This window comes from Jaculus jaculus, chromosome 4 (genome assembly GCF_020740685.1).
Source record: "Jaculus jaculus isolate mJacJac1 chromosome 4, mJacJac1.mat.Y.cur, whole genome shotgun sequence".
In the NCBI taxonomy this organism is placed as follows: Eukaryota; Metazoa; Chordata; class Mammalia; order Rodentia; family Dipodidae; genus Jaculus; species Jaculus jaculus.
Genome location: NC_059105.1, coordinates 31,801,550 through 31,828,194, shown reverse-complemented (window position 1 = coordinate 31,828,194; position 26,645 = coordinate 31,801,550). Strand labels below are relative to the sequence as shown.

General features: G+C 44.5%; 1 protein-coding gene and 1 pseudogene across 2 annotated transcripts; one reads left to right on the top strand and one right to left on the bottom strand.

Annotated features, from left to right (window-relative positions):
• The first annotated feature begins 4,556 nt into the window (after positions 1-4,556).
• Positions 4,557-19,161, top strand: LOC101608195 (annotated as a pseudogene).
• Positions 19,162-23,424: 4,263 nt separating this feature from the next.
• LOC101606939 (gamma-crystallin E) lies at positions 23,425-25,548 on the bottom strand. 2 transcript variants are annotated; one of them, XM_004653536.2, is made up of 3 exons: positions 25,449-25,548; positions 25,103-25,345; positions 23,425-23,764 (listed from the first exon to the last, which is right to left on the bottom strand). In XM_004653536.2, the coding sequence occupies exons 1-3, from the start codon at positions 25,455-25,457 to the stop codon at positions 23,492-23,494; spliced, it is 525 nt and encodes a 174-aa protein (XP_004653593.1). In that variant the 5' UTR covers positions 25,458-25,548; the 3' UTR covers positions 23,425-23,491. The 2 variants fall into 2 exon arrangements, with proteins under 2 accessions (XP_004653593.1, XP_045003880.1); XM_045147945.1 differs by having other exon boundaries at positions 23,425-23,783; positions 25,119-25,345.
• Between the last annotated feature and the right edge of the window lie 1,097 nt (positions 25,549-26,645).

The following is a 26,645-nucleotide window of genomic DNA, read 5'->3' as shown; positions in this document are numbered from 1 at the left end:
TGCTGGTGTATGGTGAAGGTTGCTCACTTGTGGTGGATGGAGTGACATGTTAGGTGTTCTCTCCCTTCCATTGTTCTTTCATCTGGTCTCATCTTTTTTTTTTTTTTTAAATTTTTAATTGGGGATAGGTTTCAAGGTTGTGTCTTGCTCTAGTCCAAGTTGACCTGGAATTCACTATGTAGTCTCAGGGTGGCCTTGAACTCACAATGATCCTTTTATCTCTGCCTCCCAAGTGCTGGGATTAAAGGCAAGCACCACCACATCTGGCTAGAATTGTATTTTTATTTAGGTTCAAAGCATCACAAACAATCACTTTGGTATGTGCATATGTGTGGTGGTGGTGGTGGTGGTGGTGTGTGTGTGTGTGGAGAGAGAGAGATAGAGAAAATAAGCACACCAGGGCCTCCAGCCCCTGCAAACAAACTCCAGACTCATACTCCACTGTGTGTCTTTATGGAGGTTCAGAGGATCAAACCCGGATTGTTAGACTTTGCAGGCAAGTGCCTTAGCTGCTGAGCCATCTCTCCAGCCCCTTGATGTCTTTTAGATCTTAAATGTTTCTTGTCATGTCTATGACATTTGACCCTGACTAGTCTTCATGAAACTCTTTTCTCTCTTAGCTTCTGGTGAGCTTCCAGAGCGTCCTAGATCTCATACCTTGATTATTTTTTATTATTTTTTAAAGAGCTACTGGTCCTGTCTTCTCCTAACATTTGAAATTCCCGAGGTTTCTTTGTCAAGCTCTTTTCTCATCCGCAGGTTCTCTTTCACCATCCCATCCACCACCATGGCTCCAGTTGCCATCAGTACAAAAATGACTGACAGGAGGGAGTGAAGACAAACCAGGCTGGTCCCGTCTGAATCGCCCTTGTGGAGGAGGACCAGTGAATATGACAATTTGTTGGTTCCAAATTGCCTGTTGTATATATCTAATGGAGCAACGGATCAGTGACTTTTCACATTACTGTGACCAAATACCTCACAAGAAGCCACTTAAGGAAGGGAGGACTTATTCTGGCTCATCGTTCAGAGGGATATCTTCTAGCATGGCTGAGGAGGTGTGAGAGCAGGATGGGAAAGCCAGCTGATCACATTATACCCAGGCAGCAAGCAGAGAGAACGAATAGCAAGTGGAGCCAGGCTATGGAAGCTCAAGGGCCGCCCATGGTGACCCACTTCCTCCAGTGAGGCACCACCCCCTGCAAGTTCCATCATTTTCCCAAAGAACTGGGGAACAAAGGCTCAAACACACGAGCCTATGAGGGGACATTTTACATTCCAACCGCAGGAAGAAAACGCGCATCCTGGAGACCCAGCATTGTGTGGAAGACGACTCTCCAGGGATCAAATTGAAGACTGTCTGGTTAAGGGCCCCTTGAAGCTGCAAATAGGAAACTGAAACGTAATAAACTCTTACCCGCAGTACGCGTACACACATACTTGCTCACATAAGGCAAAAACAACAACAAAAAGTTAGGGCATCACTATGTTGCCCAGGCTGGCAATAAACAGTCCAGGCCATTTTCCCGCCATAGCCTCCAAGTCACCGGGAGCGTAAACAGCGCCACATCCAGGTGGAAGACGGTGTCACTAACTTGACATTGAAAGCCCTGGCCAAATTCAGACCCCATGTAGGCTAGCTTCGCCTCCCCTGCTTTTGCTAGAAGACAGACGTACACAGCAGGCCACAGGCTTCGGTCAAACATAAGAGCAGCTGTTAATCTTCTATTAAAATACTTTTTAAGAAGGATGGATCTAAAGTGTTTAGGGGATTAAGTATAAAACATCGAATACTTATCTTTAGCTAGGGAAGTACTTTTTCATTCAGGAGTCTTCTTTAAACACTCAACTTTATAATTTTATGTTGGGCTATTGAAATGTCATTAAGATTCCATTGTTGTTGAAGATATAAGGTGGAAAATGTTCTAGTCTAAAAATATATTTTCAACATTTCAAAAGAAGTGAGAGAAAGAACAAGGTTCACTAGTAAAATTCAATTAGCACATGTTCTTGGGAGAAGAGCCTGCTGGGGTTGAGGGCTTGTGTCAGTTACTCTTCTCATGGCGGTGACAAAAATATCTGATAGAAATAACTTATAGGAGAAAATATTTAGTGAAGCCCATGATTTCAGGAGTTTCAATCCACCATGGTGGGTAACATGGGTGGATGGGAGTCTCTGGTTAATTTCTGAAAGAGGATAAATAATCCCAACTAAGTTGTTTTTTTATTCTCTTGCCTTTCTAATGATGGGTACAAAAGCTAAAGAAATAAGTAAGTTTTATAAAAACCGGGGAGATGTTTCAGTGGGGAAGAGTGCTTACTATACAAGCAAGAGCACTAGGATTGAATCCCCAACACTCTCATAAATTGCAGGCGACCATGCACGCCTCTGCGCCCAGTCCAGAGGGAGGAGAGGCAGGAGAATTGGTGGGGCTCACTGGTCCACTGGACTGACTGAAATATGACAGCTCCAGGCTCAGCGAGAGACTTTGTCTCAAGGGAACAATGCAGAAGAGTGAGTGATACAGAAGGACACCTATATTCTACTCTGGCCTCTGTACACATGCAAACAGGATGTAGAAAACCACACATGTATGTGCATTACTACACACATACACACACTACCACCACCACCACACATGTGCACAAATCAAAGTGATTATTTGTGACGCTTTGAACCTAAATAAAAATACAATTCTAGGTAGGTGTGGTAGTGCACACCTTTAATCCCAGCACTTGGAAGGCAGAGGTAAAAGGATCACTGTGAATTCAAGGCCAGCCTGGGAATACAGAGTGAGTTCCAGGTCAGCCTGCACTAGAGTGAGCCTCTGCCTTAAAAAAAAAAAAAAAAAAAAAAAGTTTAAAAATGCAATTGTAGGGCTGGAGAGATGGGCTTAGCGGTTAAGGCACTTGTCTGCAAAGCCAAAGGACCTCGGTTCAATTCCCCAGTACCCATGTAATCCAGATGCACAAGGTGGCACATGCATCTGGAGTTCATTTGCAGTAGCTGGAGGCCCTGGTGCACCCATTCTCTCTCTCTCTCTCTCTTTCTCTCTCTCTTTCTCTCTCTCTCTCTCTCTCTCCCTGTTTCCCTGTTGCAGTCCGGTTCGCATTGCTGGTAGAAATCACCTAACCAAGAGCAGCTTCTGGGAAAAAGAGTTTTATTTTGGCTTACAGGCTCGAGGGGAAGCTTCACGATGGCAGGGAAAAATGATGGCATGAGCAGAGGGTGGACATCACCCCCTGGCCAACATAAGATGGAACACAGCAACAGGAGGGTGTGCCAAACACTGGCAAGGGGAAACTGGCTTTAATACCCATAAGCCCGCCCCCAACAATACACTCCCTCCAGGAGGCATTAATTCCCAAATATGCATCAGCTGGGAACCTAGCATTCAGAACACCTAAGTTTATGGGGGCACCTGAATCAAACCACCACATTCCCTTTCCCAAATAAATAAATAAAAATAAAATTTAAAAAAATGCAATTGTTCTCTGTGAAATTGAGACTAATACATGGACTGGACAATACGCAGCATGCATTGTTCATAATGGTACAATAGTCATAACAACAATGACAACAGAAGCTTGAATGCACTGAGTTCTTGTCAGGTCCTGTGCTACATGCTTAATGCTACAAGCACTACCCATCACAGGAACCATGCTGGTGGCTTGGATAATGGGCCACAGGGAGGTTATCTAGCTTGCCCGATGGTCTCCTGGTTGGTTATTGAAAAACCAATAAAGACTCCAGAGATTAATTACCAAACTACACTGTTTGGATTTTAAATCTCTTTTATTTCTAATGATGCAGAAATTTAACTGAGGAAGTTTTGCTTGCTGTACATGATGATTTGAAGGCATGCAAGCAATAGTAGAAAGCATAGTGGGAGTAGATGTTTAGCAGCTGAATGTGGTTATAGATTTCTAGGCAAGTGAAAGCTGGCCACCAGGTCTAGGCCTGGTGTGGTAGTTTGAATGCCTGAGACCAGTTGATCAGGAGTTTACTAAAGGTTGGAATTTAGATTTCCAGCCCTGGCTGGAGGAGGTGTCACTGTGGGTGGATCTTAAGGGTCCATCCCTAAGGTGTGTTTGGGGGCGGATCTGAGTTCTAAGCTAGAGGTATGCCTTGTGCTTGAGCTCTGCCTGGGGCTCCTGGAGAGCGCTTGCTTATGGGGCTGCTAGAGCTGTTTGTCCATCTGGACCTGTGAGAGGGGCCATCTTCTCAAACCATTCTGGAACTACCCCCAAATCTGTAAGCTTCAATAAGTCCCATTCCTCCCAGAAACTTTGCCTGGTTTGGAACTTCTCTCAGCCACAGAAAGCTGACTGTGACACCCTGTTTCCTCAGGATGGGAGCAAGGAGTCATGGCCAGCCGCCTTTGCTTGTTGGGCAAATCCCTCTGGAGTTGGCTCAGTTCTCTGCCCACACCCCTGGGGCTCCCTGGATTTCCGGCTTTTCCTTCGGAAACACAGACCCCACTGCATCAAGTCACTGAAAGCCTTCCATGGTGCCCTGCTCGCATTCCCCTCTCTGTGTCTTCTCTGCTGCGGCCATGCCGGCTTCCACACTGCCTGCTGTGCCCATGCGCAGCCCCGGCTTGTTATGGTGCCAGCAATGTCCTTCTAGTTGCTCCTTTGTTAACTTTTTGTGCAGAATTTACAACTCATCTTCACTATCAGCCTGCGATAGGATGGAAAATCCTCCCCCATATATCGCTTCTCCTGTATCTCCACAGCCCTTCACATTCTCAGCTCCTACAGTTAACACTTCTTGTGGGTCTGGTTCTCTGCCAGCTCCGAGCTTTTAAAAGGAGAGGCCTCACCTCGTTCCTGTTCGCATTCCCAGGGCCTGATCCCGTGATGCCACAAGTAAGTGTGCTCTGGTTGCACAGGGCCTCCAGCCACTTAATCAATGACAGCTCCTGGGACATAAAATGTGCTCAGTGAACCTTTGCTGAAAGGACTTAAATGAAAAGGGCCATCACTGCACCTCTTGGCCAGAGTACCACCCCGCATTGGGTCTGGCTGTCCTATTATTCTTTGTCCTTCCCCGCCGAAGCCCACTCCGCCTCCAGCATACTTGTCACCTAGAGGCGCTGCCTTACGTCAAGCCAGAGAGAAAGTTTGCTAGATAAGATATCAAGAACCTCATTGCTCAGAGGTGGGAGCCTTTACTGCCAACACGTGTTATAGTCACGGTTCTCAGTACAATAGAAATAAATAGTATTTCAGATCCCTATGTAGCGTTAAGCTACTCCTGCCCACTGGTCTGCTGGCCTCACTAGGGGGAATGATGTTTTTCTCCACTGGCTACAACTGCTTCCCTGGGTTCCTGGGACAGAGCATGGACTTCAGGAGCAGTTCAGTCCTCGTGTGGCCCTGACTCCTGGCCTGGCCCACGAACACTCCCTGCTGTCGCTTGATTGACTGACTCGCTGCGAGGCTCCGCTGCTATGGTTGTGTTGCTGTTTCCTTCAACACTAACGACAACTTGGAACTCAGTGACGTTTACGATTCTCCCTAAAAGTTGTCTACTGACAGTGTAGCCTTTTATTTATTTTTTTCTTGAGGTAGGGCCTTAAGCTGTAGCTTAAGCACACGTGGAGATAGGCTAACCTTGAACTCACAGTGATCCTCCTACCTTGGCCTTCTAAGTGATGGGATTAAAAGGCCTCCAGCCACTGAAAATGAACTCCAGATACACGTGCCGTTTTGTGCATCTGGCTTTGCATGGGTACTGAGAATTAAACTCAGGTCACTAGGCTTTACAGGCAAATACTTTAACCATTGAGCCATTTCTCCAGCCCTAGGTCTGAGATTTTTCTAAGCTGTTTGGCAGGCAGTCTGACATCACCCTAAGTTTTTTCATATTATTGGTGGGTTGAACTTCTGGGCTATGTGACTGAGGACATACAGAAAGCTATATGTTCAAGGGGAGATTTTACCCGAGGACTGGTTTTAGAATGTATCTGACTGCAGATCAGGGCACAGCTGAGTTGGGGCAGGGCTTCAAGGTTATTTATTCATAGCACACATTCTCTCAGCTTGGAGTTTGAAACATTTAAAGTCTCCATTACAAGTATTAATTGCAAAATGTATAATGCCCAGGAGGGTATAAATCATTTTCTTCCTTTTAAATCTCTGTCTCTTAAAGAGTGACCATGGCTAACTCTCACAGGCATGAGCTCATTCCTACCTCAAAAGGAGCAGTGACAGACCTACTCCTTATGAGCCAGTAGGTGATACTGGCATAATCCTATGCTTTCTTTTTTTTTTCTTGTCAAGTCAGTGACCAACAAGTTGTCTGTGTTCTCCAACAGAAGCCATGGGATGTATCCTCAGTGTTTCATGAATGAGAGAAACTTATTTGAGTTTCTCACTACCAGCTATGTTTTCATTCTTTTCCCTGTTTAACTTTCACACATTATCATCATTATTCAAAGATCTTGCCAAGACCCAGTGGTACTGTGCCCTAGGGATGCAAGTTATGGTTTATCAATCTCATTTCTTCTCGGGTACAGGCAGGCCTGTCTTGTAAGGACCAGTCCAAGACTAAAACTATATTGCAAGAATGTCCCTTAGACTAAGAGACCTCACTAACCACATTTTTGTTTTGTTTTTTTCGAGGTAGAGTTTCATTCTAGCCCAGGCTGACTTGGAATTCACTATGTAGTCTCAGGGTGGCCTCGAACTCATGGTGATCCTCCTATCTCTGCCTCCCGAGTGCTGGGATTAAAGGCATGAATCACCATGCCTGGCTTACTAACCACATTTTTGATTGTCTTGCACACCACTTTCTTAAAGATGACAAAAGCTATATTGGGGTGTCTTTGTTTTGTTTTGTTTTTCAAGGTAGGGCTGGTCTCAAACTCATGGAACTCCTCCTACCTCTGTCTCCCAGGTGCTGGGATTAAAGGTGTGCGTCACTACTCTTGACTCCCAGGGTGTCTTCTTGAGTATGATGAACTTGAATTTTCCCCAAGTAGCTTTCTTTTTCTTTTTCTTTTTTATTATGTGTGTATGCATGTGTGTGGGAGGGTAGTTTGAATAGATGGCCCCTAGTATATTTAGGATTTTATTAAAGTTTGTAATTTGGATCTGTAGCCACCTGGCAAGAGGAGGTGTCACTGTGAGTGGATCCTAGGGTGCAGCCCTAAGGTGTTGTTAGGAGCACCGGTTACTAAACTATTTAGTGTAGATAAAATGAGGCACTTGCCTAGCAATGATGACATCATCATGGCAACCAGAGATCATGGCCACAGCCAGTTGCCTGATAAGTGGTTATCAGAACTATGGATAAGGACTGGAGGAAAAGAGTATAAAAAGTCAGAAAAAGAGTATAAAAACCCAGAGAGGCAGACTCCACATTGATACCTGCCACAGGACTCAAGCCACCTGTGGGAACCCCCAGTCTAAGCTAGCTGATGGATGCGGAGAAGAGGAAGCGGGGAAGAAGAAGAATGGCTGGCCCAAACCCCACCCACAGGCCAAGTGTCCTGGCAGGTGAGCTGCTTCAGGGCTAGGCTACATTGAGAGGATAGGAAAATAGGGAACTTGACCTAATTAACACGTGTGAAGAGTGAATAAAGTGTGGTAATTAACATAACATAACATAACATCTGCCTACTTAATCATATGCTCACAGGTGTGGAGGTGGATTTAGAATTCCAGTCTAATGATATGCAAAGTACCTGAGCTTTGTCTGGAGTTTCTACATGTGCTGGCCTATGACACTTCTGGTGGCTTATGGCTTTTTCTTTCTCTGCTTGGACCTATGAACGTGTGCCAGCTTCTTCTGCCATTATGGAACTTCCCCTGGATCTGTAAACTTCAATAAATATTCCTTCCTCCTTAACTATGACTGGTTTATAAGTTCCTCCCAGTGACCTGAGGCTGTCTACTACAGTGGTATGTGGAGTGGGGTGTGGCTGAAATAAATCTGACCATGTGGATTTTGGTCTTTTGGAATTATTGTTTTTGAAAAATGAACATGGACTTGGTACTTACAACTGAAGATGCCTTCTGGAGCTTTAAGCCAAATTTTGTGGACTATTTTTGTGAGAGTTTTAAAATGCTAAGTACAGAGAAAATTATATTTGGAGACTTGGCTTATGAACTTGGAGGCTTAAATTACAAACTTTCTAAGGGAAAGGAAAGACTACAGAAAACTTGTTGGAACTGGGCTACTAGCATAAGATCTGACTGAGTTCTGCTTCCCAGGCCCAAAGAATTTGATCAAGGTTAGATGTGTAATGGACTGATGTGCTTGGCTAAAGATATGGGACTGAGAGATTCAAGATTTTAAGTTGGAAAAATCAAACAAGTTTAAAATTTACTGGCACAGAGACTGGTTGCTAAAGCTGCTATTGTCAAATAGCATTAACATTTTGAAGGAAGATGGCCCAACTACTTTACATTGAAACATTGGAAAGGATGCCTGGGTGGGGGGGGGGGGGACTATGATAAAAATACAAACTCTTGGGCTGGAGAGATGGCTTAGTAGTTAAGCGCTTGCCTGTGAAGCCTAAGGACCCCGGTTCAAGGCTCGATTCCCCAGGACCCACGTTAGCCAGATGCACAAGGGGGCGCACGCATCTGGAGTTTGTTTGCAGTGGCTGGAAGCCCTGGTGTGACCATTTTCTCTCTCTCTCTCTCCCTCTGTCACTTTCAAATAAATAAATAAAAATAAACCAGAAAAAAAAATAAATACAAACTCTTTTGGAAAAGAGTTTACTGGAGAAAAAAAAAAGCTGTGCTTCTCAAGGTTATGACTTATTTCTTCCCTGAAATTAAAAATATGGCTGTATCTTATACACCTGGCATTGATTTCAGAAACATGAAAAATGGTTTCAGTTGCCACTGCTGAGATCAGACATAAAAGCAGGGTGTGAAGACCCTGAGGCCAACAAAGCCATTGAAAGATGGACCATGGTTTGCATGGAGACCTAAAGATGTTTTGGATATACCAAGACAAGGGCTACCATGGAGGCTGTTGGCTAGGGATGGAAGTTTTCCCTGGCTACTCAGCCCAGCTAGAAGGGCGGAATTGGAATATCTGGGGACTGTTGATCATTGGTTATGATACTGGACTTGGACTGCAGAAGTTTGAGCTTGATGGTTGTTGAGCTTGCATTGTTCCAGTCTCTCCCTGTTATGTCTTTATAACAGGCTGAAAGTATTTGATCTATTCCTTTTTTATGTTGAAAGCATAAAACCTGTTTGATTTTACAGGATGCCCAGCCAAGAGACAACCTTAAATCTCAGATTAGATTTAGGACTTTGGAACTATCTTAAGTTGGTAAAGACTGTGAAGACCTTTGGATTTGATAATAAACAATGTGAGATAATTGTGAATCGATTGGGGGTCAAGGGTAGAATGTAGTAGTTTGAATAGATGATCCCAAGTACTTAGGATATTCAAAATTTATTAAAGTTTAGATTTGCAGCCACCTGGCTAGAGGAGGTGTCACTGTGGGTGGATCCTAGGGTCCAGCCCGAAGGTGTGGGGGTGGATTTGGAGTTCCTGTCTAAAGTCAGGCAAAGTGCTGGAGCTTTGCCTGGAGTTCCTACGTGTGCTTGCTCATGGTGCTGATGGTAGCTTGTGGTTTTTTTCTCTCTCTGCTTGGACCTATAAAAGTGGGCCAGCTTCTTCTGCCATTATGGAACTTCCCCTGGATCTGTAAACTTCAGTAAATATTCCTTCCTCCATAACTATGCCTGGTTTGGAAGTCCATCCCAGTGACCTGACAGTGTCTACTAAAATGTGTGTGTGTGTGTGTGTGTGTTATGCAGGTGCATATGCATGTGTGTACACATGTGTGTGGAGGCCAGAAGACAACCTCAGGTGTTCTTCCTCAGGTATGCCATCCATCTCTTCTTCTGCTGCTGCTTGTTCTTTTTTTTGAGGTAGGGTTTCACTCTAGTCCAGGCTGACCTGGAATTCACTATGTAATCTCAGGGTGGCCTCGAACTCATGGCGATCTTCCTACTATTGCCTCCCGAGTGCTGGGATTAAAGGCGTGTACCACCACACCCAGCTCCATCCATCTCTTTTTGAGATAGGCTCTCTTATTGGCCTGAAGCTCATCAATTAGATAATACTAGTGGCCAGTGAAGTCCAGGAATCCTCCTGTCTCCAGATCCCCAGTGCTGAAATTACACATGCACACTACCATGCCAGGCATTGTACGTGGTACTGGTCATTGAATGCAGCACTTTGTATTAATGAGGTAAATACTTTCCTAACTGAGCCATCTCCTAGCCGACTTTTACTTTTGAATTTGAGAGATCCTGTCCCACTGTTTGTGGCCTCCAGATCACTAGAAAATGAACTTTTCACGCTTCTCCAGTTACTCTTCTTGCTTTGAATGAGATTATAGTTTTCAATAAATAATTGCTAAAAGTGCCATGTTCCAGGGAGAAATATACACAGCCCCATCCTCCACCTTCCTCTATTCTGTGTGTCCTTACTCACACAGAGGCTGTGTAACTTAGTAGTGATATGCCAGTCAGAGAAATGTGTCTTCAAATATGGATTCTGCCTCTCCTGTGTGTATTTACTGGATTCATCCTTTGACTTCTGAACTTGCATTCTGTGGAGAAGCTTCTAGAACCTAACTCATATTGTTGTGAAACCATATTGACTGCACACTCAAATGGGCATAAGAAGTTTATCACTGTGCCTAGCACACGGGAAAGGGACTTGTTGTGGATTATTGTGGGCTGTGTGGTGAGAAGGAACATGGTAGGAGCTGCAGGACAGGTTTCCACAGCTACTGTAGAATCTTCAGCAGCTGTTCATCCCTTACTCCTGGTGTGAGGTTAGATTACACACTGCCAACAAGCAGCCTTTGCAGAGCTGGAAATAGATTCCAGATGCTAAACGAATTCTAACATTTTCTTGTGTGATAGATCCAACCCCATGGAGAATGATCTGAAGACTGCCAGCCAGTTTTTGTCTAAGTGATCATGATCATGGAGAATTTTTAGTTTGTTTGAGCAAACCACAGTATTAAGATTCCATAGCTCTGACGAGGAGAAAAAAAAAAATAAAGAAGAGGCACTGCCCCACAATGGCACCATTTTGTACAAAAGTTTCCTGTAGGGGAACAGTCACACTCAACCCTCACCAGCCCTGGACAAGCGGAGCTAAAGCAGTTTAACTTGTTTCTGCTTTCAGCAGCAGCAGCAATGTATGTCTGTCTTCCCTACACTCTTTCCTTATTTAAAAAAAATTTTTTTTCCTAAATTTTATCTTACTCTCTGATTACTTAAGATGCTCCAGACCCATTATTTTCTCTGCTCCAGCCCTGGAATTGACTACTTCTCTTAGGAGCCCTGGTTCCTTTTACTGGAGAATAATATCTAGAGGCCACGATCTAGGTGCTAAGTATGTTCACCGAATGTCACTGTGTCTAGGTTCCCTCAGGGGACACAGCTCCAAAGCATGAGTATTCTAACTCACGTGTAAACAGGTATCAATATGTGTCTATGGGACCGGCTGAGCAGTTACGGGTGCTTCCCTCCCAAGCATAAGGGCCTGAAGGGGGCGCTGACACTGAATCTCTGGATTCCAAATAAGCAGCTGGGGATATCCATGACTGCTTGGAAACTCAGTCCTGCAGAGGGGAACAGAAACTAGAGAACTGCCCAGCAAGCTTAGGTATCAGCAAGAGACTTCAGAGCAAAATGAGAACTGGCAAAAGAGTGATGGAGCTGGACACCAGATGCTCTGCGCCTGCCACCACAGGCAATCCCCTCCCCCTTCCACAATCCAGCAAATGGGGCGTTGCAAGAACATACATGTGCATAGATTGCACCCGCATATACACACAACCTGACCCACACATGCACACACACAAATAAATACTTGTCTGTGCATCATGTACCGTTTATCTATCTTGGATTTATCTGTTGCCTATGTATATCTATCTACATCTCCATCCAGTGTTTGCCATCTCTCTATCATCTATCATTTATCTATCCCCGCCTACCATTATATCTTCCTGTGTCATCTGTCACCCGGTAATAGTGTGGGCTTATTTTTGTCTAGCTCTGTTACACTCAGTGATCTCATCTGAAGTTGGTGTTCTATAAACTCGTATTCAACTGGAAAACACAGCAGTGTGTCCGTCTGTTCTTTTCTTACTGGTAGCCAAGGTGTGGGCTCATACGATCACATGCTAGGCCAAGAGAGGAGGGACAGCCAGCAAGCTGTTATCAAGACTCGGCCCTTGTTAACTCTGTGCTGGGAGCCTACAGGAATCATGCAGGACACCTCCACCTCACCATTCCCTCAGAACTGACTTCTCCCTGCCCACCTGCAGCATTCTCTGACACCTAGTCCCTGAACTAAATTTCACTGTGCAATCCCAGGGCTGCCTCTGTGCATCTGGATGTAAAAGTACTGAAACGCTCTCAGTTTGGCTGGCAAATTGCCCTTGTCTTGAGCCTTGAGGGCCACCCAACTCATTCTCCTGGGACCCCAATTCAGACTCAGGGCACAAACACTGGTGTGCATTCTGACTGGGCTGCACCTTGACCATATTGGTTCCTAATACCACCCTGTCTGGTTAGTTTGCTCTAACAGAAAGAATATACTGTTTGAGCAAGCTAAACACTTGTGGCACAATTTCTGTCTTTTTTTTTTTTTTTTTTTTTTTTGGTGTTCACTAATGTTCATTGGTGTGGAGAGCAGCAGCCCATTACATAGCGGACTACTTCTAGTTCCTGGGAAGTTTTATGTTTTTAGATGTTGAATCCACATTGGCCTCTCCACATGATTCTCCTTGTTATTAATTCTATCCTGTGCTCACAGAGGAAATCAGTCAAGACTCTTTTCACATGGGAGTCTTTTAAGTACAGAAGAACACTAATTTTTTCTTCTCCAGTCTGACCAGTCTCACTGTCTTTAGGCACTCAAAGGTGACAGTTTTTAGGCCTGTCACGATCCTAAGTGTCATCTTTAGAAAGTAGGATTTTTTTCTTGATCATTCCTTTGCAGTGTATTGCCTAGCACTGAGCAATTTTCTTGATGAGTTTGAAGAAAAGTAGTCTCATTTTTTTGCATTCTGAGCACATTGACCTACAAATACACATTTTATTATTTTTGGCTAAACTGGTTCATACCTAAGATACCTTCTACTGAACTTTGGACTGCATGATAATTATTTATAATACATTAAGTACAAAATACAATTGTTAGGATAATAAAAATGTAATAATACATCATATTAATAGTTAATATTTAATGGACTATGATATGCCAAGCTTTTCACAGTGCCACATATTGTTTGCATATCTTTCAATCTCTGAGGAGCTTCGATCCTTACTCTCACTAGGCAAATGGACATATTACCCTTAGAGGAGATTTACTGCTTCTCTGACGTTTCACAGCCAACCCATGAGAAAATAAGTATCCAAGTTTGATTCCCCAAGCTGGCTCTGGAGCAGTCCTTCCAACAGAAAACCAGTTTCATGGTTATGAGAAACTGTAACCATGACAACTGAAGTTTTTTAAAGATTGTGATGATCATTTCTGGGTTTCTGTTGAGTTTGTTGATGTTGTTTTTGTTTGTGCTGTTATTTACCCCGCACCTCCTCTTACTCCTCACTGAGGATGGAGCCTAGGGCCTCCTGAATGTACGGCTTTTAGTTAATTTACTTTTTAAAAAAGTGAGCCAGAAGCCAGGCGTGGTGGCACACGCCTTTAATCCCAGCACTCGGGAGGCAGAGGTAGAAGGATAGCCATGAGTTAGAGGCCACCCTGAGACTACATAGTGAATTCCATGTTAGCCTGGGCTAGAATGAAACCCTACCTTGAAAAACCAAATAAATTAATAAATAAATAAGTGAGCCAGGGCCTCACTAAGTTGCTCAGGCTGGCTTTGCACTTTCTGTAGCCCAGGCAAGCCTTGACCTTGAGTTTACAGACCTGTGCTACCAGGCCCCATGGCTCTGATGCCTTTTAAATGCAAAGATATGAGCCATGAGTAGAAGCTTATTATGAAGAGTGAGGCCAAGTAGAAAAGTGAGGCCAGATGAGATAAATATTAGACAGAGGAAGAACCCTGAACAGCAAGGGTATACTACAAAGTAGGAGGGAAAAAGCAAATGACAGGACATGAAAGCCTGGGAGAAAAGTCTAGAACGTGGGGAGTGGAGAGACATTCACGAAGCATCTGATGAGGTGACTTGGCTGAGAAGGGTCTGGTTTACTTTCATGAGAAAAGAGAGGGCAAAGTGGGGTTTATATTGTCTCCCAGGGAGGTAGTCACAAAGGGGATAAGTGGAAGAGGGTAAGCTTCAAAGCTGGGGTCTGGTTGATGCACAAAGGGCTTTGGGGGTCTGGGTTTCTTGTCAGCATTTTCCATCTATGTGAATAGGTAGTAGGGTTTCTCTGGGATGCATACCGTAAACCAAAGAGTATAAGAACAGAAGCTAAGTTTGTGTGAGCTGTACCAGTCCTTGTCAGTTCTAACATTCAAGACCAGTATCTGCTGGGAGGTGGGGGGAGGTCACTGGGAGGAACTCCTCAGAGCAGCCTGAAGATGCTGAGCCTGGTTCTTAAAGGGGTCAAGAAGGTGGCTTTCCAATATAAAGGAGGAACCACACGGTGCCTGCTCATTATCTCTGGAGGACTTTAGATTGATCCAAGATGTCTTAAGATGAACGGGATGAGGAATTCCTTACGTGTCTATAACCAGAGGGAGCTTGAAGGGCAATGGAGGCACTATCTGGAGGACATTGGATCTATTTTACCCACGAACTCAAGCTTCATAAGCAGGATGTGAAGCTGTCAGAATATGAAACTTGAGGGAAGAAGACATGCTGCCCTTCCCACTAAAAAGGGCCCACTGGCTCTGGTTTGCTTCCATTTAGTTGTCATGCCTCTCATGAAGTGTATACCATGCATCACAGAGCTATGAAGTGCATATTTTAAAATAACACATTGGCTAAATAAGCACTCAGGCTAACTTTCCAACGTTCTTTCTGAAGAACACTAGGTGGCTCCCTTCTCCAGAGTAACGTTTTTCTCTAAAATGGGGGGGGGGCAACATCTTTTTAAAAAGTTGTCCATTTAGTCTCTCAGTGTCCCAAAAGGCATAATCTCTTAATTCTATACATAAGTGCATACACATCATGGTATTTTTTTTTTAGTATTGATTACAGTTTTCAAAATTTCCTTGTTGAGGGTTTGGAGAGATTGCTTAGTGGTTAAGAAATTGCCTGCAAAGCCTAATGACCCAGGTTCAATTCCTCAGTACCCTCATAAAGCCAGATGAACAGTGGCACATGCATCTAGAATTCATTTGCAGCAGCTGGAGGCCCTAGCATGCCTATTACCTCCTTCTCTTTTTCTTCTATCTCTCTCTGCTTGCAAATAAATTTAAAAATTTTTGGGGTGGAGAGATGGCTTAGCGGTTAAGTGCTTGCCTGTGAAGCCTAAGGACCCCGGTTCGAGGCTCGGTTCCCCAGGTCCCACGTTAGCCAGATGCGCAAGGGGGCGCATGCGTCTGGAGTTCGTTTACAGTGGCTGGAAGCCCTGGCGTGCCCATTCTCTCTCTCTCCCTCCATCTGTCTTTCTCTCTGTGTCTGTCGCTCTCAAATAAATAAATAAAAAAAAATGAACAAAAAAAATTTTTTTTTTAAATTCCTTGACAAGACCCTCATAATAGGAGGAAAAGATGATGACATCAAAATAAATGAGAGATTAATCAAGAGAGGTCGGGGATATGATGGAGCGTGATGGAGAGGAGAAAGTAGGGGAGGGGATTATCATGGCTTATTGTCTATAATTATGAAAGTTGTCAGTAAAAAAGTTTAAAAAAATAAATAAAATATTCCAGGCTGGGCGTAATATTTATTTTATTTTAAGGGGCTCACTCCTTTAATCCCATACTCAAGAGGCAGAGGTAGGAGGATCGCGGTGAGTTTGAGGCCACCCTAGAACTACATAGTGAGTTCCAGGTCAGCGCGGGCTAGAGTGAGACCCTACCTTGAAAAACAAACAAACAAACAAAATTCCTTGATGAGTCGGTAGGCAGTACTTGCTAGTATAATGGGATAAATAAATTTTTTTAAAAAAACGATATAAGACAACAATTTTATTTAATTTCTCTAATTATATTGGGTTATTCCTGTTGACCTATACATTCTTCTTCACCTCATCCTTAAAGCTGGGCCACGCCTACCCACACTCCCTCTGGGACTTATCCAAAAGGATTTTCAACGCTATTTCTCATTGGTGACTTGCAAGCATAGTCCTCCAGCACACACGAACCGGCAGGACTCCTGCGGGCCTCCTGAGCGCTGGGATGACAGCGTGTGCTGCCACACCTCCTCCGTGCCTCATTCTTGAACTCCATGCCAGTATAACCAGTTGCCTGGTTTAAAACTTCACTTGGCTATTCACGAACATCTCACAGTCTTCCTGTCCAAAACATGGTACTTGATTTTCGGCCCAAACCCGCTCAGCCCGCAGCTCTATTATTTCAGTGAGTTATCTCAAACCTCTTCTCACATCCACATTCCATCCATGTCGTGTTTCTGTTGACTAGACTTTGCAAGTATGTTCACAATCTGGCTGCTACTCACCTCCCTCAAACTACTAGCTGTGGGATGCTGTAGCCTGACACCCCAGAGTTGTAGTCCAAAATGCCCCATGACCCTTATTCTTTGACTAGGATTGCATTTACTTGCATGACCCTCAGTTGTATGTGATTACCCAACTGGAGATCACACCAGGACTCACACACTAACCTCGCAGAGCAGTACATTAGCCAATCGGGAATGTACTCATTTGCATGGGGGGAATTGCGTGCAAGAAATTGTTTACGGCGGGGGGTTGGGGGGGGGGCTAAAGAGATGGCAGGTCAGTTAAAAGCATTTGCTTACAAAGCCTGATGGCTGAGATTCTATTTCCCAGGACCCAGGTAAAGCCCGATGCACAAAGTAATGCATGCATCTGGAGTTTGTTTGCAGTGGCAAGAGGCCCTGGTGCAGCTATTCTCTCTCTCTCTCAAATAAGTAAAATAATAATAATAATAATAATAAGATTAAGAAAGAAAGAAAACTCACCCTAACTACCTAAGCACTTCTTCCAGTTGGAGACTCCTCTCAGCACAGTTTTACTTGGCATAGGTAGTAGTCTAATCAGTGCTAAGCTTACTGCTGTCTTGTACTGGACTTGGCAAACTTTCTATTTTGGTACAAAGGCTGAATTCGTTCAGTGCTTCACACACGATACAGTGGACCATTTTCCCTTGACGGGCCCCTAATACTCGCGTGAACTTGAAGTACTGTTTTATCCTCTTATGTGAGGTGAGGAAGTGGCATGTTACTCTCCCTTCAGCCACTCATTTTCACCCTGGTCTGCAGAACCGTGCATCTCTGGTTTGACCGGCCTCGGCAGCTTTGAGTACCCAGATCCCAGCCTCTGCCGTCTTGACCGTTGCTACTTGCCTTGTGAAGGACAGTGAAAAGTTCCCAGCGATGCTCGTCTTTCCTCCCATTGGCAGGGGACAGAGGATGGGCAGGCAAGACTCTGTGATTTATGCTCCAGTGCTCTCAGGAGATGGGCTGAGTCGCCTTCCTCCTCTCTGTTTTGCGCCCCAATTTCCTAGTAACTCTGCCTCACGGGGAATCCCTGGTTCATAGTCTGTGTCTGGGGCAACCGAGCCCGGGTGCTTGTCTGCCAACACAAGGTATGAGGGAGAGGCAAGCCCAGCAGTCCACCTGCAGGTGCACCGTGCAGTTCTGCATCCTTGTTTGTGCTGCCGGGGGTGGCTCTGTTTCGATTCTTTCTCCTAGAAAATGTTCGGCACTTGACCAGGTCGTCTTGGAGCAATGTCATTGATAGTTTTACACGATTCTCTGATCATTCTAGGAATATTCTAGTCTTGCTAGAGGTGAAGATAGCTGCCTTTAGAGTACCTCAGAGGTACCCAATGTCTTAGGTGCCTCCCTCTGTATCCCCAGAGGCTGCTGCATGTACCTGCTTCTGGTCTGCCACTGGTTATTTCACAAGTTACGCTGGATCCTCTGCCTTCTTGTCAGACTGTGAGGTGGTGTGCATGTGTACGGAGGACCCTGTTCTAGTCACTGTCATTTTCCAGGGCAGAGCACTGTGTGTGCATCTTTTGAATGCAACTATTGTAAAAACAAATTTAGTACTATGGCTCTCAAGTTTACTGCGCATAGCAATTAACAGAGGGTGGGAAGCTAGGAATCTGTCACTCCTCCCCTTCTCCCCAGGCAGGGTCTAACTCTAGCTCATGCCGACCTGTAACTTATTCTGTAGCCCAGGCTGGCCCCAAACGTAGACATCCTCCTACCTCAGCCTCCTGAGTATTGGGACTAAAGGCATGTGCCACCATGCCTAGCTTGGAATCTGTATTTACCAACTATCCTAGAAGGTGTTGCTATCATTGATCTTCAACTCACTGATCAAAGAAGCAGTCCACCTCACAGAGGAGATGGATCTGGTATAGATGGATCAGAAATGATCATTCTATAAACTGACAGCCTGGCTACAGAGACCTGTAGGTCAGAAGGATTCCCTGCACAGCAGATCTAACCCCAGCAGAGAAATAAGCATAGAAGTAAGGAGAGACCCATCCAGTCTTTGAAAACATCCAGAGACACTTCCCCCTCAAGTTCTCCAGCAGTTGCTTCATCAAAGGTGTTGGATTAATCAAGCAGGCTAACTGAGAAGGAATTTACTGAGGATGTGAGCAAATGGGCTGCTGGAAAAACTAGAAAAGTCAGATGAAAATAATTTGAATTTGCCTGAAATTTCCAGGTTTGAGATGGAATCCATGGCACCCTCGTTCCCTGACCAGACAGGAGAACCTGATATAAACACAGTGGATGGCATGGAGTTGTTTGAAGACAGTCAGCTGACTAGTCAGTCGCTGTAAAGCAATAGCATCAAAACCCAAAGAGACTAAACAGGTTTATTGACAAGAATGTGAGACTTTCCAGATGGTGGCAAGGATGTTGATTGACAATGATCCTTCACTGGAAAAATCGATACAGATGTCACTGAAGCAGAATTTACATGAAATAGGTGAGGGGTGTGTGGAAGAACTCGAACACTTCATTGCTGAGCATGATAATTCTACTCAAGATTTTGGAGAGCCTTTTTATGAGAATTAGTGTTGATGCAAAAATAAAAGTTTATAGAAAGATGGATGTGGTGGCGCATACCTTTAATTCTAGCTCTCAGGATGCAGAGGTAGGAGGATTGCCATGAGTTCAAGGCCACCCTGAGAATACAGAGTGAATTCCAGGTCAGCCCAGACTAGAGTGAAACACTACCTCAAAAAACCAAAGAAAAAAAATTATAGATCTTTCCTTCCCTGAATTATGTACATCCTTAATATTCTGTGATGAAGAAAAATACTTTATTATAACTGGCCATTTATCATATAAAATAAACATCTAAAGTCATCTGTTTAAAATATCTGAATCAAAAATGTTTTCTACATGAACAGTCTCCTAATTTATATTCATTCCCTTCCCTCCAAAACATGATGGTCGTTTAAGTTTTTTTAAAGTTTGAAAAAGCAGTCTGGCAGCAGCTTTCTGTACTTAATACATGTTCTTTTTATCTTCCACAGTTGTGGTCCTTTGGTCACGAGTGTCATGTATAGTTAGAGATCTTCCCACATTTCATAATGAATGATACTTTGTGAGAATGATAGCAATTTGAGTTGTGAGTCTATAAACATATGCTTGCTTTTCTTAATGTAACTTTTCACATTGTCAAAGTGTACCATCTTAATGAATTAGTACTTTGGTGTCTTAGAGTATATTTGGTTTGAGAATAATTCTGAATTAGTGATAAAACTATGCACTTAAAATCTCTACGAAAGATTTCTGAGAATAAAATACTGTTTTCCAAGTACATAAAGTGAGTGCATCTGTTCATGAAACTCTTGACCATGCTGTGTGATGTGTAGTCTTAAACAACATTGTAGATAAGACTTTAGAAGTTGGAAGACGAAGGGAGGTTTAAGGTTAAAATTTCTCAGAGCCCCTTGTGATGGTTAGAGCAAAAAAATTAGACTGTGTGAGATTTTTTTTTTCAAGGTAGTGTCTCACTCTAGCCCAGGCTGACCTGGAATTCACTATGTAGTCTCAGGGTGGCCTTGAACTCATGGTGATCCTCCTACCTTTGCCTCCCCCTAGTGCTGGGATTAAAGGCATACACCACCATGCCTGTGCATATAAGAATTTTTGGGCTGTAGATATGGCTTAGTGGTTAAGCACTAGCTTGTGAAACCTAAGGACCCTGGTTTGAGGCTCGATTCCCCAGGACCTACGTTAGCCAGATGCACAAGGGAGCACATGCATCTGGAGTTCGTTTGCAGTGGCTGGAAGCCCTGGCGTGCCCATTCTCTCTCTCTCTATCTGCCTCTTTCTCTCTCAAATAAATAAATAAAAATCTTTTTTTTTAAAAAAGAATTTTTAAAAGGCCATACTGTGTATTAAAACTAACGTGCTTGAGCTGGAGGGATGGCTTAGTGGTTAAGGCATTTGTCTGCAAAGCCAAAGGACCTACGTTCAATTCCCCAGAACCCACATTAGTCAGATGTACAAGGGGGTGCACATGTCTGGAGTTCATTTGCCATTGCTAAAAGCCCTAGTATGCCCATTCTCTCTCTCCCCTTCTTTCTCTGTCAGATAAATAAATAAAAATAAATAACATGCTCATAGATTATTCTCTTAATCTATGTGATCTCAGTTCTTTGTTCTTTGGACCTTGAGAACTCTTCAGAAATATTCCTGAAAGAAAGAAAGCAGAGTAGGCATTGAGGTCAGCATAGCTATCCCTTAGCTCAGGAGCGAACAAGTTCCTTAGGAGTCCCCAGCAACCAGTGGGATAGTCTTCTCATTTCCTGGCCCCTTCAAGCAGCACACTGACATTAAGTCAAAATACATAATTTGTGACATTAGTGAGGAAGCCTTAACAATCATGCTTTTTATTATTACCCAGTTTCATTGTCCTCCTGTCCTTTATCCATTTTCACTCTATTCTCATTTCAATTCTGTCATTAAAAAAAATTGAGATAGAGTTTTACTATGTAGCTCAGGCTGGCCTCAAGCTTTCCATGTAAGTTTCCACATTGAATTTCCGATTCTCTTGCCTGAGAACTGGAGTTACAGGTATGAGACATCATGTTTGGCCATCTGTTGTTACTCTATGCGGCTTCTACTGATGTTATTGAAAGAGCCACCCCAAAGTACATACAGATTATAGTAAAAGTATAAATAAAAGCATAAATAATTCTAATGTATCCTGTAATGGATGCTTGAAAATACATATTGAGCTACTTTACAAATTAACAATTAATTGAGGACAATATTTTTTTAAGTTTCAGACCACTTAGAATTTTTATTTTTGCCTTTGATATGTTCTACATATCTTACTTTTCTAAAATTTGATATTCTGCCTTAACATAAACAGTGACTTACTTGCTATTCACTTTAGAGAGACTTAAAAAAATACTGCCATTATTTTTCCTCTCAATGTTTTCCTTTCTTAAATATTCTAGCTCCAGAATTTAGTTCCTTTAATCAAGGTGTTACTAGTTTAACTATGAAATTTTGTTGCTGAAGACCACATCCTTGGGCTGCAAGGTCATTGAGAAATCTTGCTGGAGCTCAGCTGAAACCTCCTCCCTGTAGACCAGCTGACAGAAAGCTGGAATAAGCTGTGCTGCATGCAGTTCAATGGCAGAGAGAGAAGTCATCAGTGGAGATAAACAACACTAGACATTCCAAGTCTTAAGTCTGGCCAGCCAGGACAAATGAGCCAACAGGTGCAATAGTGGCATGTCTGTTATGGGAGAAACCCACTGCTCTCTAATTGGACTGGAGGCCCGCTCCACAGGAGGGAATACATGCCTGGTACTGAAAACCTATGATGAGGGGAAGAGGGGTCATGAGCCCTAGGGCTATAATGCCTGCTGGTGTCTTGCTAAATGCATATATTATACTCACCAAACTGCACAGCAAGCACTTCTCTTTATATTCATACTCATATATTATTTCAACTCTCACTTTTGGTTAGAGAAGCTTCTCTTCTCAGATAGCAGTGACTCAAAAGGCACCATAATGCTGAGAAGTGACAGAGGAGTGCTCAGCACTGAAACATCTCTATCACACCTTCCAAAGCTCAGGGTCCATTGCGGAAAGAATGTAACAGCAAAAGGAAGGGTAGGACTCATTAGAATGCACTCTTGCAGACAGAAAATGGCTTGGATATCCATGACCTCTCACTGCCTGACACTTCCTACACAAGACCATCATAATAGGAGGAAAAGATGATGACATCAAAATAAAAGAGAGACTGATTGAGAAGGGGAAGGGTATGATGGAGAGTAAAGTTGCGAAGGGGAAAGTGTGAGGGAGGAAATGACCATGGGTTCTTGTCTATAATTAAGGAAATTGTCAATAAAAATTTAAAATATAAACATAAAAATTGAAAAACTGGGCTGGAGAGATGGGTTAGTGGTTAAATGCTTGCCTGTGAAGCCTAAGGTCCCCAGTTCGAGGCCCAATTCCCCAGGACCCACGTTAGCCAGATGCACAAGAGGGTGCACACATCTGGAGTTTGTTAGCAGTGGCTGGAGGCCCTGTTGCACCCATTCTTTCTTTCTATCTGCCTCTTTCTCTGTCTGTCGCTCTCAAATAAATAAATAATAATAAAAAATTTTTAGAAAAATTGAGAAACTACCAGTTTGCCAAGTTGTTCACTTAGTAGAAATTCATGACAAAGGAAATCTAACAGACATATTTAGATGTCGGTTCAACATGTGTTTTCTTCCTTTTGCTTTCTCTCACATTACCATCCACACACAAAGCTCTTTCTAGCTTGCCAACAGCTCTCCTCTCCTAGGCTTCTCAGTGTTAAATATGTTTGTTTTTCTTTTGTTTTTTTTTTAAAGTCTAATTTTAGGATTGATAAATTCAGATGGGTACTAGAATATTTATTTTGCAAAAATGTTCTCAACTAGGATTATTTGTTTGTAAATTATCCATTGTTTTTGAGTATACCTAATTAATATGATAAAATTTTCATCATCTTACCATAAAGCCTTCATGATCAACATGAGGGGAAGCAGATATTGTAAAGCTTCTGGGAACTTTAAAAATACAAAATAAAGCAACCAAGATGAAGTTAAAAAACAAAAAAAGGAAAAGGAAACAGGCACAAAACACTATAAATGCCTTGTCTTACCACCTATAGCTAGTAAGTGGCTGGGACCCAGGCACTCTGGCCCAGAGGCTGCGCTCACCGTGGCTTGGCCCATGCCACCCTCTGCTATGTCTAAGAAAATCCACGTCACTCCTCGCCGTAATGTGGCCGAGCCCCTCCAAGGACAAAACAAAAAGCAACAACAGACTCCGCCATTGCATGAAACACACAGGAAATATTTTATTAGCGCCCAGATAGAGAAAACGGTAGGGTCAACATGTCTCAATAGAAATCCATGATTCTCCTCAGGGAGCCCGCCCTGGCATTGACGGCGCCCCAGTCGTGGTAGCGCCTGTACTCCCCGGGCCGCAGCAGGTACTGCCGGCCGCGGTAGTTGGGCAGCTCATAGAGGACCCAGTAGCCCTCCATCACGTGGAAGGAGTGGAAGTCGCTGAAGTGGAAGCGGTCCTGGAGAGAGGCGCAGTCCTCCGTGAGCTCCACCATCTGGCCTCGGTAGTCCTCCCTCTCGTAGATCCTGATCCTGTGCGAGCTGGACTGTGGGGGCAGCAGACAGGGAAGTCAGACGACATGACCTGATTTTAGCAGTCGTCACATGCTCCCCTGGGGAATGGGCATTTATTTATTTTTTGCCATCTTTTCTATACCTAAGGAAGCCAAGTTAAAAGGGACTGCCAATACCAGCACCACTGCGTATACAGTTCGGAGGATAATACACTGAAACTCATCTGAGCACACGCTGAGGACACGGTCCACCCTCCCCTGAGATGATCCTGCTTCCTGGAAAGTTCTGGTGTCTCTATCTATAGACTGGCCTTTCTCTCTATTATGTTTAAGCAACAGTTTTTACGTATTTGTTTTTTTGTTTGTTTTATGGTGATCTAAAGCTTTCCTCGCGTGGCATAAATTAAGTAGACATTGCAATAAAACATTAACTGTATTCCTAGGACTGCGGAAATGACTAGTAAAATGTGCCAGTCCCGTTTAGGTTCCCCAACACCCACATAAAGGCAAATACATCGATCTGCAGTTTTGTCACAGTGGCAGGAGACCCTAATGCGCGCGCACACAAACAAAAGTCTCTGAGAAATATCTGGCAAAAGGCATTAGAAGACATTCAAGGGAAAGGAAGTCAGATTGCTTATCTCACAGGAGCTGGGCATCAATTCAGAAAGACAGCCCCAGGCAGCTTCTCCAACAGCCTCAGCCCCCCCACCTCCCCGACCCCCCACCGTCGCCCTGAGAAGCTGGCGAGCAAGAGCAGTGTAATGATTGGGACTCAGCTCTAAAGATGCCGGTCATGGAAGTTCAAGATCAGGACCACGAAGAGGCCTGCACTGACCAAGCATGTGAAACCTTTAGAACAATGGCCGAGTGGGGTGCTTGTCCCGTCTTTTGTGAGAAAAACCAAAGTGCTAGGAGGAGACTGGAACCCTGGGAGATTCCAACCCTCGCAGGAAGCACACGTTTTCCATGCTAGAGAATGCCTGTGTTGAAGCTTCATTTCAGGAAACAGTGGGCTCTGCAGGAGGCCTGGGAGAGAGATCTAGGCGGCCCATTCCTTGGCAGGTTGAAAGAAAAGTACCTCCTCACAACTCCGTAACTGAGCTAGTCTTATCCGCCCATTTCACAGGTGATGCAGGTGAGAAACAAGGCCAGAAAGACTAAGACCGGAGGCATTGCCCATTGGTCCCCAAAGCCTTGTATGTCCAAGTGAACCTGATTGAATGAAGCGAAATAAAAGGATCCAGGGAGAAGCTTTGCACCTCGCCCGCCTCTGGTGGAAGGGGAGCGTGGAGAGGTTCCGAAGTCAAGAGAACACAGCGACCGCGTCTAGCTCAGGGCCCAGGAGGGAGCCCGCCCCGGAGGACTCACGTGGGGGATGAGGCGGCAGGAGCGGATGGAGTCGCTGAAGCCCATCCACTGCTGGTAGTCGGGGTAGTCCCCGCGCCGCAGGAAGTACTGGCAGCCCGCGAAGTTGGGTTGCTCATAGAGCATCCAGCAGCCGCTGTCCACGCGCACCGAGTTGCAGCGGCTGAAGTAGGGCTGCAGGTTGGAGTGGTCGCTGCTGCACTCGTAGTGGCGGCCCTGGAAGCCGCGGTCCTCGTAGAAGGTGATCTGCAAGACAAGGCTCCCAGGGTCAGGGCTCAGAGGCCTGAGCAGGGCCCAGGGGCGTCCTCGGGGCAGCTCCCTCCCCGGGCCCGGGGCGCCCTGGGCTCACCTTGCCCATGGCTGGTGCAGGCGGTGGTGGGGTGCTGCTGTGGGGTGTGTGGGCCCTGGCGCGGGCCGCCTATATATAGCAGGAGGGATGCTGCGTTGGCAGGAACAGCACAAAAGGGGCCCGCGGGGGGCAGGGGCGCGCCCTCTCCTTTCTATATAATGACTGTGGGGGAGGTGGGGGTCATTGTATGTTTTCTCTCGACTCTCCAGAGCTTTCGAACGGATGACCTGGTTAAAACGGTCCTTTGATGCTGTTGGGGCCTTTCAGTGAAGCCTGTTTGGGAAATTGAAGCAAAGATGCTTAACTCGTTAACCATTGTCATTAAATGGTTTGAATACTTTAAGATTTCAAACAATATGCATTTGAACAGCAGTGAAGGGAAGTGACAGGTCTCCAGTTAGAATGGACTAGAGGCGGCTAGACAGACAGTGACTGTGAATTTACTTTCCCCATACGATGTCTGAAGTAGGGTGAGGCTTTCCTCTCAGAGAACCTTCCTGTGCCTGCTAAGCTGGTAAATTGGGGGATCAGAGAAGTAGTGAGGAGGGGTGTAACCGCAACACGTACTGAAGGAGTTTCTGCTCTCTGGGGTGTGCATGGAACCAGAAACATCTTAGGGGCTAGCGTGGGCCTCACACAGTGCAGGCAATGAAACTCTGAATTCAGTGTTCAGGGTGGCCCAATCACCGTTGTTGTTCTGGTACCTTTCTATCTAACACTTTGCTAGGAACTCAGCTTAGTTTGTGACTGATAAGGGCAAGACAGCTCACAAATAGGACACTCTTGCAAAGATTCTAACTTCTTAACCCTGGGGCAAACCTTGGTCAGGCCCTGGATGTACAGACTGCAATTCTCTCTTCTGTCCCTAAGCCCCAGCAGTGGTAGATGCTTCATTGTCTTTCAGGCACTTTTATTCAACCTTGGCCCTTGATCTTTTGACTGAAAGAATCTTTTGGATGGGTGTCCCATGCAAAGAAGGATGCTTCCCAGTTCTTGCCTCTACCAAGCTTGGGTCAGCTGCACCACCAAAAATATGTCTCCAGATATTACCAGTTGTCACTAGGAAACCAACTGTCCTTCCCTCTGGGACTTGAGAACCACTGCTTTAGAGGAACTGGACAGAACCTTAAGCATATTATCTCATTTCTACAAAGGGGCTCTTGCTACCTAAGTCTATTACTAAAAATTGTTTTCCCT